The sequence below is a fragment of the Hetaerina americana genome, unplaced genomic scaffold (genome assembly GCF_022747635.1).
Source record: "Hetaerina americana unplaced genomic scaffold, ioHetAmer1.1.p SCAF_4, whole genome shotgun sequence".
In the NCBI taxonomy this organism is placed as follows: Eukaryota; Metazoa; Arthropoda; class Insecta; order Odonata; family Calopterygidae; genus Hetaerina; species Hetaerina americana.
The window spans coordinates 36,759,814-36,776,773 of NW_027286985.1; the positions used below are offsets into that span (position 1 = coordinate 36,759,814).

The 16,960-nt window shown below is 35.4% G+C and overlaps 1 protein-coding gene across 1 annotated transcript in view; it reads right to left on the reverse strand.

The window, feature by feature from the left end:
• Window positions 1-1,999: 1,999 nt before the first annotated feature.
• Window positions 2,000-16,960, reverse strand: part of LOC139691952 (allatostatin C-like) — an 81,252-nt gene continuing 66,291 nt past the window's right edge. The window contains exon 3 of the mRNA XM_071589917.1: window positions 2,000-3,305. Within this exon, the coding sequence (XP_071446018.1) occupies window positions 3,138-3,305 (168 nt within the window). The 3' untranslated portion in view covers window positions 2,000-3,137. The remainder of the gene's footprint in view (window positions 3,306-16,960) is intronic.

The following is a 16,960-nucleotide window of genomic DNA, read 5'->3' on the forward strand; positions in this document are numbered from 1 at the left end:
CACATCAAGTTTATAGTCCATTGGAGGGATTTTCAAGATTTTATTATCATTATTTTTTTAAGAGAAATATGGAGTCATTTTTCTTGGAGTCTGTAGCATTTTATTTATTTAATAGGCGATCGCATGGTTGGAGAAACATGCAGAGGTTTGGATTCCAAAAAAGAATGTCAATAAGAAGAATTTTTAAAATCGGAACAAAATTTACATCATGCATTTTTCATATTAAAAAATAAATTTCATGATATGTAAAAGTCAACATCAGCTTTTGATAGTTGGGCTAGGTGGGAAGAAAGCATGGAATTACCAGGATTTGGGGTGCAAATTCCAATTCCAAATCTCACGAAAAAATTATTTCTCTGAGGACTAAAGTAGGTTAAAAGGTGCCTATGTCTCGGCGTGCCTCCTGGCTCCCCTTTGACATCGCAACTCCAAGAGGTACACAGAAAGTTTAGTTTACTGTTTAACGCATTAGTAGCGTAGACACTCTCACCAAAGCAGGAAATACATGTGAGAATAGAACTGCGTTGGTTAAGTTAAGCTTTTACGGTGAGTGGCAACGCTTCTTTCGCACGACGTTCTAATGAAAGAATGCGCAGAACAGATGATGGAACGGCATTGGGGCCGGGGAAGGAAGCAAAGAGGTGAAGGGGCACCCAAGATATAGATTGACTTGAAAGATCCCACTTAAGGTTTTGGGATTAGAGAGGCGGTTTCCATAATCTCGGAGGGGATTTTATGTCGAGGTGGAAGAAAGCGCTGTATCTGTAAATCTCCCTGAATCCCTTGGATGAAACGCGATTATTTTAACTTTTATGAATCTAAAATCGATATAAACACTAAATTTGCCTAATTCTTTCCGTAATTTATTAAGGCATTTGTAATTGAGTTACGTGCGCCTATTTCCCAAAATTTTAATCCCATAAGCTTCTTAATTTTACTTAGCTTTCCTCTACTCTCCATTATTCATATCGACGTTCTGATCGTGGAAGATTGAGGACTTTCTCTTGAAACTTCGGGTTGAATTTTACTTGGCATGAGAATTCATATTTAGAGGCTATTTATGATGGGATGCATGTTTTGTGGAAGTAAGTTAGGTTTCCGAAGATAATTGAAGTGGGTCGGGAGGACATAAGCTTTTCTTTCACCCTTGCGGGACTTTCATCCGTTGTTTCCATAATTTAGACAGGTTTCAAGAGTGACATGAGTGGGGGTGGAAGTGGTATGATAGACAACGGAGTGGGAATGCTAGAGCGAGGAGGAAGGGTTCTCTAGGATGCGGGAAAGAGTCTGAGCAGGAGTAGATTGGCGGGGACAATGTTAAATAGAGCTCTAATTTGGGAATTCTCTTTATCTAGAGATATAGTGTTAAAAGGACGGTGAATTTTTGGTGGGGCAGCATGTTGCCTTCTGCCGGCGAAGAGGTAAACGGGACAAATTGCTTAGGTAGTTGAGGAATGGTAGGTTCGTTTAAATTGTTCGCTAACACTTTTATATCTTTTTGTGTTAGAATGACGTGTGGAAAAATTTAGCATCATCAGTTTGGCATCATAAAGAATTCTCAAGAGGGATCTTTTTCAACATTTTGTTGTAAAATCTCGTTTTTTGCTGGAAAATTTAAATTAATGCCCCATTTGCTTGTCTTTTTTTATTTAAAAAAATTCATCAGCGTAGTTTGGAATCATCTCTACAGATACGTACGACAATGGTAGCGACATTTTTCGTCGGAATTTAACACAGCACCGGGAACAAATCTGAGTGTTTAATTTCACTGTTTCTTTCGGCGGTGTTAGCTCTAAAAGCTCTTTGTTTTGCACAAGTTGTCATCTAATTATTCGGGAAGAAGATGGTGATGGTTTATTTATTTTTCACAGAAGTATTTCAGTGTTCTCACATCCTTAATCTCTGTAGCTCTGTTATTCAAAGCTGAAATCGAAGAAAGTAATTATGTTAGCGAACCCAAGTAGATACGGTAATATAAATAATAATTATTAAAATAACATTTTATATTTTGCTAAAGATTTATTGTACTCTAGCAGAATTTTGTACACAGAGACACAGGTAAAACGACAAGGGCAGATTTTATTTGTATCTTTTTATTTAAATATTCAGCTCGGAGTCACAAAACAGTGGACAAAACTTTTCAGCCTCAACAAACAATACTGGCACATTACTTTTTACTAAATAAATGATAAGTACTTCTAAACATGGAGACAGAATGTACTAACATTTATATGTTTAATATGTAATGAGAGAAACTTTCGTACTATTTTCCTCATTTTTCAAACCGTGAGAAGCGTCCAGAAGTTATTTTCATCCGAGGAATACATTAAAATTTGACTTTATTTCAGAAAAGTGATGAAATTTTTTACTTCGTAAAGTTTTACACCAACATAAGTGTATTGAAATTAAACTACTGATACCCATAAAACACAGTGAGATGAGCATTATCGCCTTACACAGAACTGCATTTGATGTAACTCAAGTAGGACGAGAGTTTTTCATTTAATACCAACCAGCACACTTGGGAACGTAATTTCATCTCAAACGTTAAAATAAGGACGAGAGGGCCATGCATTTATCATAATTTTCAATCCCTCTGGGTAAATTTGTTAAATGGGCCTGAATGTGGTTAAATTCAATATTTCAAATTAGAATTTGGAAAAAAACATGGATTCTAAAATAAGTTTTTTTGCTCGGGAAAGAGAAACACGAAGCGTATTCTGTTTGTTCGTCCGGAAAAATTTAAGTCTATTGAACAGTTAAATTTCATAATTCATTACAGATGAATATGTTTCCGAACACTATGCCTTATTCCACATAGTGTGAAAGATCAAGAGGAGAATAGACGACTGCTCTGAAGATTAGGTTAACTTCTTTTGATATTCCCTATTTGAAATATTTAATGAAATGGACACTCACTCTCTTCTAATTTCTGAAGGCTCGACAAAATAAATCTCCTCTCTTATCCATATGCTGTTAAATACTCCTCGCCATTCCCCAACCCTCCTCTCCGACTTTCTTCCCCCAGATCTAAGTTACGCCTAACCCGTTCTCGCCGTTGACTCCTCTCCTCCGGTACATCAGCCCCCCACCTCCTCACCACCTGCCGGGAAAGCATGTCTCCTTGCGGACCTTGTTTACTTTCCGAAGCAGGAGACGGCGTTGAAAGCGCACTGCTTCCAGTAACTTCTCTTGCGCTGGAGGTCGGTGACGTCCAACTGTTCGTGAAGCCTCTTGGCAATCTGCTTGGCCAACAAGTAGTCAATGAGTGCCATTTCCACACTGCCATCGTCATCCACCATTTGCTGTAAAGGAAAGAAGGGATTCTGATGAGAAAGGGATGCCTGTTAGCTAAGGGGCGGGGGAGTTCGCTGGTAGGAGATAGGCCAGTCAAGAAACTGTTGTTCCGCAAACCCAATTTGGGTCGCTAAAACATCACTGGGCATAGTTCTTTAACTTAGTGACAAGGTACATAAAACAACTTGAGATAATAAGGAAAAATGGAGTTAGTTGTATTTCCACGGAATGAACAGTTTTACGAGTATATTTCTTATTATAAATTTTACATAGTACCCTGCAAGCTACCGCTAGGGCGTGTAGCTGGAAGTGCTCACACATTAGACTACTATTGAGCCAAAATGCTTGTCCCCCTCGCGCAGTCAGAAAACGTTGTTCTGAACTCTAATCGTTCGTGGGAAAATTATATCTTAAATATATCTGTTCAACACTTAATGTCTCAAATTTTATTGACATGCTCTCGCCTACCGTAGTACGATGGAGCTAATAACACATTTTCAGCATGATTGATAAAGAGAATTCCTTCCAATTAATGTAAGAGATTTAATATGTAATTTTACTTTCGCTTCGTGAGTGATTCATAGCTTAGTTCCTCTGATAATTTTGATACACTGCACGCGATCGGAGTCAGCAATCAATCCAACTTCATTAGGATCCAATAAACTGGGTGCCTATTCTAAATGAGGCTTCACTAGCAAAGGATATCATTTTTCTTGAATCTATGCGTCACATTTCCCCAACACTCTTCAAATAAATCATAGCCGCCCAGTTTCGCTACCCTTTCTTTAAGGTATCTGATTACCACCTGAAGAAGCCAAAGTTAAGAGAAACCGATCGGAAATATTTGATTTTTCATTTTATGGAAACGAAATAATTTTGTCCTGCCTTTTTTATTATGAATTTCCGTGAAGTGCTATTTACATTTAACTACATCAAATTGAAGTACTATACACAAGTGCCTCCTTAAAAGCATTCATAATCACGGTTTTTTTTCTGAAAATGTGTCCTTAGTCGTCAGGTTGCATTCAAAATCTAATTGATACTACAAATTCCACATGCACAACCTAATATTTTACAAAATTATCTGTAAAAAGTATTCTCACGCTCTTAGCTAAATTTTGGAAAAAAGATAAATTTCATTAATTTAATAATTCTCGGTTCATGCATTGACAATCACCATCCATTCCTTAGTATTCCAAGCAAAGCACTTGGAAAAAAGTAATGCAAAACGATACTAGTTTAAATTGAAGAAATAAATTTACGTATGTTATAAATAGAACAGAAAATGAATGCCTCCAAAAAATGAGTCTTAACATGCAGTTTATCTGGTGTAAATTATTCTATCATCTGATTCTGAAGTATTATGTAATTATATCGATGTCAGTTTAGGAATTTAACGAATTGCATACTTTCTCATCAATATATACAATAATTTCTTCTGTAATACATTTCTTTTACTTCAAATGGGGAAGAAATTCTATGATTTACAAAAGCCGCACAACTATGGGATCGCTTCTCAAAGCTACTAATAAGTTCGTATTTGTAGCTCGCTCAAAGTGCTTTAATGATTATGGGTCTCTTTCAACTTCTGTCTATCTTTCGTGGAATGTGGTATAAAATGTTTTATATTAAATTTACATTTTTTAAAGGAATTGTAAATGGACTTGTGGATTTGAGAAACAGAGCTTAGGCATTTTACAGTTGTGCGAATAACAATGTTAAGTCATTGGCTAGTTTTATAGCTAATGATTGTTAGCTCTTTTTACGTTATTCAACCATGTGTAGCATAAGGGATAGAATTGAAAAAATGATAACATCGACTTTTCGAGTTTTCAGCGCGAATATACGAAGTCCATCGATCACGCTTTCTTAATATTGCCAGTCTGCGGGCCCATTGGATATACTGCTTCTAAGGCGTTTTCTAGGCCCTAATCGAAATGCTAAGCATTTCGATTAGGGCCTAGAAAATTAGGATCCTTTGCATCTTAAATCTACTCTATTGGTAAATTGTTTAAAATTTTCATAATATTCCAAAATAAATCCATGAAAATATGATTTTGCGAGGTGATTTTATCTGTCAAGGAGGATAATAGATGTAATAATTTTGGCCATTATGCTCGTCTGTCTTTAGTTCTTGGATGAACTCACGCTCCCACTATGCCTTATTCCTTTCGGTTATCATGAGTAACGGCTGTTTTAAATCTTGGGAGGTCAAATAATAAGAGACGAAATCACACTTAATTTAGCTTCTCTACTTTCTTTAACGGGAATATAATTTTTTACACCAAGTATTATCTTCGTGTCAATGGCTGAATGAACTAAATAAATTGATTTAAAACCAAGCCCCTATCTATCTGGTGCTCACGTAAATCATTAAGCAGAAATAGATTACCTTAGATATTTTATAAAATGGTCAAAGCTAAAATGGAATAAATATGTTAATCTCATTGAATTTTTCTAAACGCTAAGGAGAGAGGTGCGGGGACCGGTAATAACATCGCAGTCGTCCGGCGTAGACAAATTATTTTGGGAGAATACTATTTCGAAGCGCAATTTTAAGGTTTCAATTGGCAACTTCCGCTATAACCTGAAGTACTATACCAGCAAAAAATTTTGAAATCGTAATTTTTTGCGGTTAAATGATTGTGAAAGAGATTACGAAATATATTCAATAGGCTAGTCATCCGTATTTCGATGCTCACAGATGAGATGACACAGTCACGCTCCAGTAACCAGGTCATACTCGTATATGAGGTTTATACCTTGTGCGTATGCGGAGGGACGTCATAAAGGTCTGGAATGGTAGAAAACGTGCTGCGGGGCAACTAAAAAGGGTTTCGTATAGAAATCATACTTGTACACAGACTGCAATGGGTAGGTAACTACAAACTGGAGTATTTTTCATGAGGAAGGCGCCTTTATGAAAATTGATAATTCGAGGTAAATGTTACTAGCTGCTTTAGTGCCCACCCATCCCGAGAAAAATCATTAAGGCACACCTAATTAGACCATAATAGTTTTTTCAGTAAGTCTGGAATTAACATCTTGCGACCTGGGGTCAGTTATTATGGTCTTTTATAGTCTAATTAGGCTATTACAGCATAATTATAGGGTAACTATAGGCTATTGCAGTCTAATTATAGTTCGCCAGATGACAAATCGTTATGAATATATTCGAGAAGTAACCGTGTAAAATTTAATCATGATGGTCAATATTTTCATTTATGTTTCATCAATTTGATCAGTTGATGCATTTTCTACGAAACTATTTAAACTCACTGTCATTGTATTATAGAGAGCAGCATACAAATTGACGTGACAAAAAATAATTCTTGATGAGAAAGCGTGTTCTAATGAAAATAATTTTAATGTTGTTGCCATGAAATCAGAATTCTCTTTAGTCCACCAGAACGAATTTTCAGTGCCGTCGTCTATGCGCTCTCATTAAGTAACTGCTACATGCATTTTCAATTGTTTTCAAATTTACTACCAAGGATACTGACGATAGCATATATCGTATTTATATGATTTTAACTCTGTGCCCGTTGTGTAATGATTCACATTTCTATTTTATATTGGGAAATTCGTCAAGAAGTTGAAATTAGGTTTTACAAAAGTAAAAGTATTTTACTAAAATATTTCAGGTATAATTAAAATGTTTATTCCACTTTTGCTCTGCTGAAATTTATTTTGCAGCGTTCCTTTTGACTTATTTATTCAAAACACATTCCATTTAACTCGATAAAATTTGCTTATCCAATTCTGTTTGTACATTGGTCAAACTAAGCCTCCGATAGTTTCAATACTGCTTTCATGTGTATTTCATAGATGAGCTATGTATGTTTCGTATTAAATTTATATGCTCTTTTCGAGTGCATGTAAATTGTTCTGTGGATTTGAGAAATGATACCTAAGACGTGAGTTATGACTCACTCACTGGAATAGATGTTGTATGTCACATTAATCTTTTTAATAAATTTATTTGCGTTACGGAACGAGTTGGATTGTCAAGAAATGTTATAGCCAATGCCCCGCTCTCTGAAAAATTGTTCATATACATGTCGCCAGAAAGTGACATCATTTTGAAAGAAAATAAATGGATATGAAATACCATTCAAGCTATACACATCAAAATCACTCACAAGGTATTTATGGTTCTACGATGAAAATATTCCACTCTTAAAATGATTTTGGCGTTGCCATATTTCATTAAAATTGTTAAATATGCTGTGGTCTCATAATCATCCCGCAGGACATTCACATTTTGGATAGTTCATACAAAATATTTCATTGTGTATTTTCTTAAATTTTCACATTAAATTTTGTTGTGCAAATGAATTACATTTCCATTTTGAAATAAATGCCTGGTTATTTTACCTATTCATTCCGTCCGATTATTCCTTGATATATGGCTGTGGTTGTTTCAACTCCATCTAACCCATGTAACTTCAAGGTTTATACACGAGCATCGACCCAGACTGGGGCTAATGTCACGCTCAGCTCTTTGAAGAAAAATCTTTGTAATGAAAGATATAATGAGTGGCAAGATCGGGGCATTTCAAGTAGCTTCGTACTGGAGGAGCAAGTGTTTGCTCTTGTTTTTCCCAACATGAATCTTTTCATCATGTATAATAATTCCTTTCATTACAGTAAATACTGCTATTTTAGTTACTTCAAACTGGAAGATTGTTTATAAAGGAATAAATACCCAGTTTTAATAATTTAATCACTCTGTTCTGTGAAAATAGTCGTTAGAGGAATGTCCAAATGTACTCATAGTTTTGCCGGGCTGAGTTACGTTAGTCTTGGTAAAGCATCTTTTTGATAATCAGATCATAGGGATTCAGTTGAAAATTAAGAACAAAAGAAAAACCGTTCCCATCGTCAAAGTTTATCATAAGCGCGTAAAATTCATCGCAAAAGTATCACCAAACCGAGGGTGTTACTCGATGTACAACTACACAGCAAAGCCTCAAGTTATTGAATAAATCAGCGAATATGAAGGAATAATTCTTACTCCAAATTAATTAGTAGAAGAGCTCAGTAGGGGAGAATTCGACTTTTAAATAACTTCCACGAGAAATCCTTTTTCTAATGTATAATTTACGATCACCGCTGTAGAAAAATGATACATTCATATTCAAACTAATCGACAGCTTAACAAGTATAAAAATATCATCTTCTGTTGTTTTGGTTAATTTCAATAGCGCGTAAAAATTATGCTCTTAGTTCCTCTTCCAGCTTTACTTGTCTGCCCAAATTTATTCTGGATTACATGACCAAATATAAGCTTCCCTCAATATTGTCATATTATCCCCAGCCCTACTCTTCTGAGGCGACTATTTAGGTAATATGCGTGTCTGAAGAGAAAATATTTGAAAGGATTATGATCGTGGCATTGGTAATAATTTTAAACCTAGATTTGTATTTCCTAAAGTTTCCTCAGATTTCTTATCCTGTTCAAAATTCAAAGGTTTAAGCCCAAAAAAGATGATATATCCTCTGTCATCAGAATGTTCTGAAAAGATTTGTGAAATATTTGAATCGCCCGCATCGGACGATACCTCTGGTAAAAATCTGGGATTAGACCATTTTTAACTGGCCTTTGCTGTTTGCTGCTATAGCCATCAGGGTGACGTTAAGAATAAAATATTTTTGGGGGAGATGGGAGGCCCAAAATCCCACATAAAAATTTTTAATCCTCTCTTATCTTCCATTTACATATATATGTCATGTGCATGGCGTATGTATGTATGTATTTTTTGAATATAAATATACATATACATGTATCTTTATACATATAGCCATGTCGGCGTTCCCCCTGCTAAGTTTTCTTTCTGTCTGTGACGCTCAAAGCCGCCGTCGCTCGACAGTGACAAACTTCTCCAGTAGGAGGCCGGCATGCCTCCACACCTCTTCTATTTCCACCCTTCAAAAACGAAAGGGGGCGGAGGGACAAGGGAGAACACTTTAAACTTTTCTAGCGGGCGAAAATCAAGAAGAAAGAAAGGTTGGAGGGTAGCTGTACTTTTTTCGACAGCGGAAGATGGAGAAAGGGTGGAAAAGAGGGGAAGAAAGAGAGAGAAAGAAGGAAAGGATAAGCGAGAAGGAGTCTTTTGGAGAGGGAAAAAGGGAGGACACCCGAGGATAAAAAAGCATAGCCGGGAAGGAGAACCTCTCTTTAATTAACAGCCTCTCGGATGAGTGTGGCCTCTCACGTTGCGCGTGGTGGTTGGTCCGAGCTCGCAGACAAGGACAAATGCCCTTAAAACGGCGAGGGAAGAAGAGAGGGGGTCATTGGAGATTGAGGAAAGGAAGGAAAGAAGCCAATTTCGTTTTGCGCATCGAAGTGTCCACGGTTCGGGTAGGGGGAGGTTTGGTGTTAAGTGGGTAGAGAGAGAGGGAAAAATTAGAGGAAGGAAAATAACAGATGTCGAAAAAGTGGGTGAGACATGGGTGTTTTTTCCCTTTTCTTCGAGACCCCAGCATCCTGGTTATTCTTCCTCGCCATTCCTTCGGTAAGAGAGGAAGGAGTCTAGGGGTGGCAATGTCGTGTGGTAGTTTTCTTCACGACTTCTTACGACTCCACCTATTGAGTCAGAAATCATCTCTAGAAGGGAGTTGTGAAACCTCCAGAAAATGCTCGTGAAAAACTAAGCTCGCCATCATAGCCTCACACCTTTTCTTATAAAAACCCTCCATGAATGAAGTTCTCTTGGCAAGATTTTCGAAAATATTAAATGGCGGTTGATTTCCATTGCACAGCAATTTCTTTTCCGAGACCGTTGAATGAATATCCGTGACTACTGAGTTTTTTGGGTGAAATATATAATCATATACGGGAACGTGGTAGTTTATGGATAAAACGTTGGACAACTGCCGGGAGAGTTTGAGTTCGGTTCCATGGCATCCGTATATGGGCACTTTCAACTTCACCCAAGTTCTGAGATTTTGTCGAGTACCAGAACTTCCTGAGAAACCATAGGCGGCGCAGGGAAAGGATCTGGGGCCCCCTACCCTGATGAGTGAATTTCACGCGTCGCGAATGAGCTCAGTATTGGGTGAACTCTACCATCACTAATCATCTTAGCGCAACCCCAATGACGTGAAGTATTGTCTAAAGAATTAAGTATGATTGACCTATGATATTGACCACGTGCTTGTTAATCCTTTTAGAAAGTATTTGGAGAATTATTGCGCACAACTAAAGGATTTGCTGGTACATAACTTACATTTTTGAATGGTCATTTAAACGTATCAGTAGACTTAATTACATCAGTTAAGTGTACGAGCATGTGGGCAAAAACGTCAATATCAACAAGTAAAAACGAAACTAGCAATACACTGGGAAGAATGTGCCAAGGTGAATGCTTCAGTGTTCCCGAGATACATGAGATCCGAGAGTAGCTCACAGTTATTGGGTATATCGACTAAGGCGCATTGGAAAAAATAATATTCCTGAACAGAAGAAGATAAATAGTAAATAAAAAGCTGTTGGAAAATGTTTTTTTTTAATTTTATCTCTTAGCAATTTTGGACCACCGCTCGTTTATCTGTCTTCGGTTGGCATAATTTTGATCTAAAATGTGAACGGGTATTTAGAAAGCATATAACGCCGGAAGCTCCATTTTTATTTAGTTTGTAAACTTCCTCTTATCTTTGCTTTTTGAAGTCAAGGGATTGATTTCGAATAATTGGATGTTTTATTGAAAGCAACCTTCCTTTGCATAGCGTTATTGAAAAATGGCTGCTGACTTTGATACAATCAGGTTACTACTAATAGCTTCAGAGATGAAAAAAATATATCTCGTGGTGTAACACAGAAAGCTAGTTTGGAAATATATATAGAAATATATATATATATATATAGAAATATATATATATATATATATATATATATATATATATATATATCATCATCACTGATTTATATGTATATATATATATATATATATATCAATATATTTTTATATAAAAACACAGATGTAGATTTTTAAACCATAGAGACACAAAGAAAGGACACTCACAATATGTTGCTTTGACGTTTCGACGGCTCGGCCGTCGTCTTCAGAATTCTGAAAACGACGTCTGTGTTTTTATATATATTGGTGCGTCACCGAAGAGCGTTCCATTTCGAAGTGTATATATATATATATGTATATATATGTATATATATACATATATGTATATATATATATATATATATATATATACATATATGTATATATATATATAGATATATATATACATACATGTATATATATATACTATATATATATATATATATATATATATATATATATATATATATATATATATATATATATATATATGCACACACACATCAGTGAAGACGACGGTCGTGCCGTCGAAACGTCATAACTACATATGTGAGTGTCTTTTCTTTGTGTTTTGTGTTTGAAAAATCTACATCTGTGTTTTACTATATTTGTGCGTGCGTCGCCGAAGAGCGTTCCATTTTGAAGATATTTTTATATAAATTTATATATTTCATATTTCAAATATTATCATCATCAGTATTTCAATCCTAGGAATGGTTTACTGCAGCCCTCCATTCTACTCTATTTAATTTCAATTTCCTCAATCCCTGATACCTTCTCCGTTTTACGTCCTTCTTAACCTGCCCTATGTATATTTCTCTTGGTCTTCCTCGTGGAATCTTCCCTTCTATGTTTTCTTCGGTTATATACCTAATCAATCTATTGTGCGTCAATGCGTAACCAATCCATCCATTTCTCCTTTGTCGTAGAGTTCTCCATATGGTCCTACCCTCTTCTACTCTTCTATATTCTTCCTCGTTCATTACTTTGTCTATCCATTTAATCTTCAGCATTCTCCTCCAGCACCATTTTTCAAAGGCTTCAATTCTTCGTAGGTCCAATTTTCCTACGTTCCAAGTCTCGGAACCATGGAGCGTCATGCTCTACAGGAAAGTCTTGACGAATTGCTCCCTTGTTTCCAGCCTTAGTTTCTTTGAACATAGCAATTGTCTCTTCTTCATGAACGCGTTCTTAGCTTGGGCTATTCTTCGCTTGATGTCGGTCGAACTTCTTGCATCCCATGTTATGCTCCTGCCAAGGTAGATGAAGGATTCCAATTGCTCTTGTTTCACCCCTAGAGTTGTGATATCTGCATTCAGTTTCTCTCTCCCACACACATGAATTTTAGTTTTCTTCTTGCTGATTTTCAAATTATATTCCCCCAACACTTGGCCCATAGCACTTCGAGTTTCATGCAGGTGCTCTCACGTTTCCGCCACTACTGCGATGTCATCTGTAAACCGGAGCACGTTGATTTCTTCTCCATTTACCTTGACTCCTATGATACGCAATTCCTGTGTTTCTTTTGTTGCCTCTTCGAGGTAGACGTTGAATATTGCTGGTGAGAGGTTGCATCCTTGTCTTAATCCTTTGTTTATTTTGGCTTCTATTTTTCTTCCATTTTTCGTTTGCATTGTTGAGACTTGATTCTTGTAAAGGTATGAATAATTCTTCTGACGTTGCTGTCCAATCCAAGCACTTTTAGTATCTTGAAAATCTTGTTGTATTCGACATTGTCGAAGGCCTTCTCCGAGTCAACGAATGCCACATATAATGGCTTCTTTATGTGCATCGTTTTTTCGGCCAAACTCTTAAACTGAAAATTGCCTCTCTTGCTCCTCGGTATATCCTGAATCCGAATTTGTTTTCTGAGAGGTTTCCTTCTATTCTTTGGCTGATTATCCGAGTAAGGATTTCCGATGCGTGAGTCACCATGCTCAATGTTCTGTGTTTTACGCATTTATTTGTTTTCAGTTTCTTCGGAACTGCAATCATTATACTTTTTTCGAAGTCTTCTGGTATCTTTCCGCTGTCATAGCTATCTTTGATTATTCCACAGAGGGCATTCTTAGCTTTGACCCCGAGTGCCTTGATTATTTCTCCGTTTCTTTTGTCAACCCCTAGTGCCTTGTTGTTTCTCAGGTCTGCCACTGCACTCTCGAATTCTCTTCTCAATATCTGCGGAGTCCGATAGTCTTTACCTATCATACTTTTATCTTTAATTAAGCCATCTTTTAGTGGTTTGGGAGCTTAATAGAGCTATTCAATGTATTCTTTCCATCTATTCCCAATGTCTTCATCATCTATTTGTATTTTCCATTAGCGGCTTGGATTTTTGGCATTTTGTTTTTCTTTCCCCGAATTTTCTCTTCACTAGTTTATAAGCCATCTCGCTATTTCCTTTCTTCGTGTTGCCATTAATTCCCTCGCAGCAGCTTTCTATCCATTCTTCCTTTGCCTATTTGCACTCTAGTATGGCCTGGTTCCGCATCTCTTTTACAGAGGTCCTCTTCACTCTCATTTATTTGATTCTTGCAGTCTGCATTTTATAATTTCCCGCACACCCCTAATGACCTAAAGTTCCATATCCCTTTTCTGCAATTATCCAACTTGACTGACGTTCCCCTCCCAGTAGTCCCCACCCGGAGATCCGATTGTGGGACTAGTTTACCTCCGGAATATTTTACCAGGGAAAGCCATCTAGTTATGTTTCAATGCAAGGCTGCATTTCTATGGAGTAAAATGCGGTGGTTTCCCGTTCCCTTCCACATCGCAGTACTGCGGCCGATACCGTGCACTTCACCCTCGCCCGCAGCTATGGCAGCTGAAGCCACCAGTGGTAATGATGAAACTGCTACCTTTCACCATGGCTTCACGGATCTATTTTTCTCATTGTCTCGTTCCTACATACCATAATTGTATATTTTCTGTTAATGTGTGGTTGCGTCGATCCGAAAAACCATTAACACATTACATTTTTTCTAAGCTGAAAAAATTTCACCGGTCACGCGCTTTGTTATTTTTTATATTTTTCTTCCCATTATGCAATTGTTAGCCTCATGGTATATGATGGTATCTCAATCTTCTAAAATGCTACCGCGTTTTATTTAGTGCAGTTTTACTAAATTACGAATATCTTTCTTGTACTTTCTTTAAAAATGCGGCAAACCGATACACTACAAATGCCTTTCTTATATCAGGAACTTTGACATACGATACTTAAGGAGCGGAAATATTGGTATTCCTGGTATTTCAAAAGTCGTCTGTGAGGATTTTGATATAATGTTCTGAAAACACAGAGATATTGTAATTATGTATATTAAACTACCATTAAGCCAAATTCACCATGCCTCTATAACGTATTACAATGAATTTGCGTAAACCATGCCTTGAAGATACGATCATAGAGTAAAGAAAACTGTGATGAATATTGTATGATACTATAAGTATCTGATATTTGAGCTTCACTTGCATCTTAAAATTTTTCGTCGTTCGTTCGTATGTACCCATTCAAAGAATTTCTAATATATCAATTTGTGGTTAATCAAATCAGAATTATTAAATAAATGATTAAGTTCATTGAATTAACACAAGTACCGTCATCGGTCCCTGTTGTATTGGACCTGTTAGGAAATAACATCTCATTGTGGTAATTATTGGTACGAGAATTGAACAGTCACTTTGTTGAAGAAAGTTTTGCAGTTTGATTTTATTTATCCTCTACCTCTGAAAATAAATTTAACCTCTGTGCCACTAACACGTCTGCTTTCTGATTTCGGTTCTCGAATATAATTTTATGTCTTTTTCAAAAAGTATTCGAAACATTCAATTACATTTGACACCATTTAAAGTATATCCAGTACGATTTTATTCAACCAAAGGTATTTTAAAAATATCCTCGAATACGTTAAAATATCGCTATCGAATCCCATCACGGTGGTATGGTGAAGGATACCGGGAGGGTATCGCGGTTATTATTTTTCGCCTCACGACTCCCGCCATTCGATCGATCTTCCCAAACGATAGCATCAGTTTTTATTCGCCAGAAATACCCATTCTAGTACGATAAAACACATATTTTCATATTCTTCTCCTGCATCGTGGATAAGGCAACACAATCCGAATGTGGTTCCTATGAAGATATCTGCGCCAAATAAAATTCGATGAAAACATTGCCAGCATATTTGATCTTTAATAATGTAGTGAACAGTACCCCCTGTTGCTTTCAGAACTTTGAAGGGTTTTAAGGATAGCGAGGGCACGTTGGTGGAATCAGGGTAATCACTTTAGAAAGGGGAATGCAAGAACGGTTTACCGTACTAGGACGGGACGGGTAATGGAACTAGAAACGTTCGCTACTCTCTTCCTTACCCCATCATCCTCGTCCTTTAAGAGGAGGAAGAGCGCCTCATGGTAAGGTGATGTGGCAGTTATCTCGTGGATCTCTTGAAGGGGAATTTGCAAAGAGAGGAGTGAGCGAGATAGGGGAGAAAGGGTTTTGACGTAGGCACGAGCTATCTGCCAGGGCATCGTTGAAAGGGCGGCGAGGATTCCGGGAAGAATTGTATATTGCGGGGTGGTGACGAGATGGTGATTGGCTACATTTTGTTATTTCGGGAGGAAATTACACCGTCAGATAGTGGGATCAATTATTTTATCTCTTACATAATGGTTAAGGTCCCAGAGGCTGGAAAGTTTATGAGAGAATAGCACTGTTTTACGGAAAAATTTGAAGCAACATAGATAGTGACAGAAAATGTGTTGAGCATTATATTTAGGATAAATTGTAAGAAAAAATCAGTATTTGTAAGATGCCTTTTATATTGAAAAAAGTAAGGTATTTTGGGTGAAGACATCATTAGCATTATGTAACATACTCTGTCTGTATATTCATTCAGAAATAGGTAATGCGAAACACGGAGTTTTTCCACGTGAAACGTCATTGAATAATAGAAAGGAGCGGCACTCTGTTTTATCAAATTAATACACTGTATGCCTACATTCATCCCCAGTTATTTTGGGAATATCAAAGGGCGCTAACTACATCTAAATTTTTAATTCATCCCGACATTATAATATAATTTTAAAATTACACGAGTTACACTCCTCGATACATTAGATAAATAAAAAATAATAAAAAATAAATAATAAATATATAATAAATAAATAATAAATAAATAATAAATAAATAATAAATAAATAATAAATAAATAATAAATAAATAATAAATAAATAATAAATAAATAATAAATAAATAATAAATAAATAATAAATAAATAATAAATAAATAATAAATAAATAATAAATAAATAATAAATAAATAATAAATAAATAATAAATAAATAATAAATAAATAATAAATAAATAATAAATAAATAATAAATAAATAATAAATAAATAATAAATAAATAATAAATAAATAATAAATAAATAATAAATAAATAATAAATAAATAATAAATAAATAATAAATAAATAATAAATAAATAATAAATAAATAATAAATAAATAATAAATAAATAATAAATAAATAATAAATAAATAATAAATAAATAATAAATAAATAATAAATAAATAATAAATAAATAATAAATAAATAATAAATAAATAATAAATAAATAATAAATAAATAATAAATAAATAATAAATAAATAATAAATAAATAATAAATAAATAATAAATAAATAATAAATAAATAATAAATAAATAATAAATAAATAATAATACATACATTGGCATATAAATTTTGTTTCAATATTGAATTTTAACTTTTTGAATTGTATTTTTTATGATAGCCTTCTTCATACCTCTGTTGTTCTATGA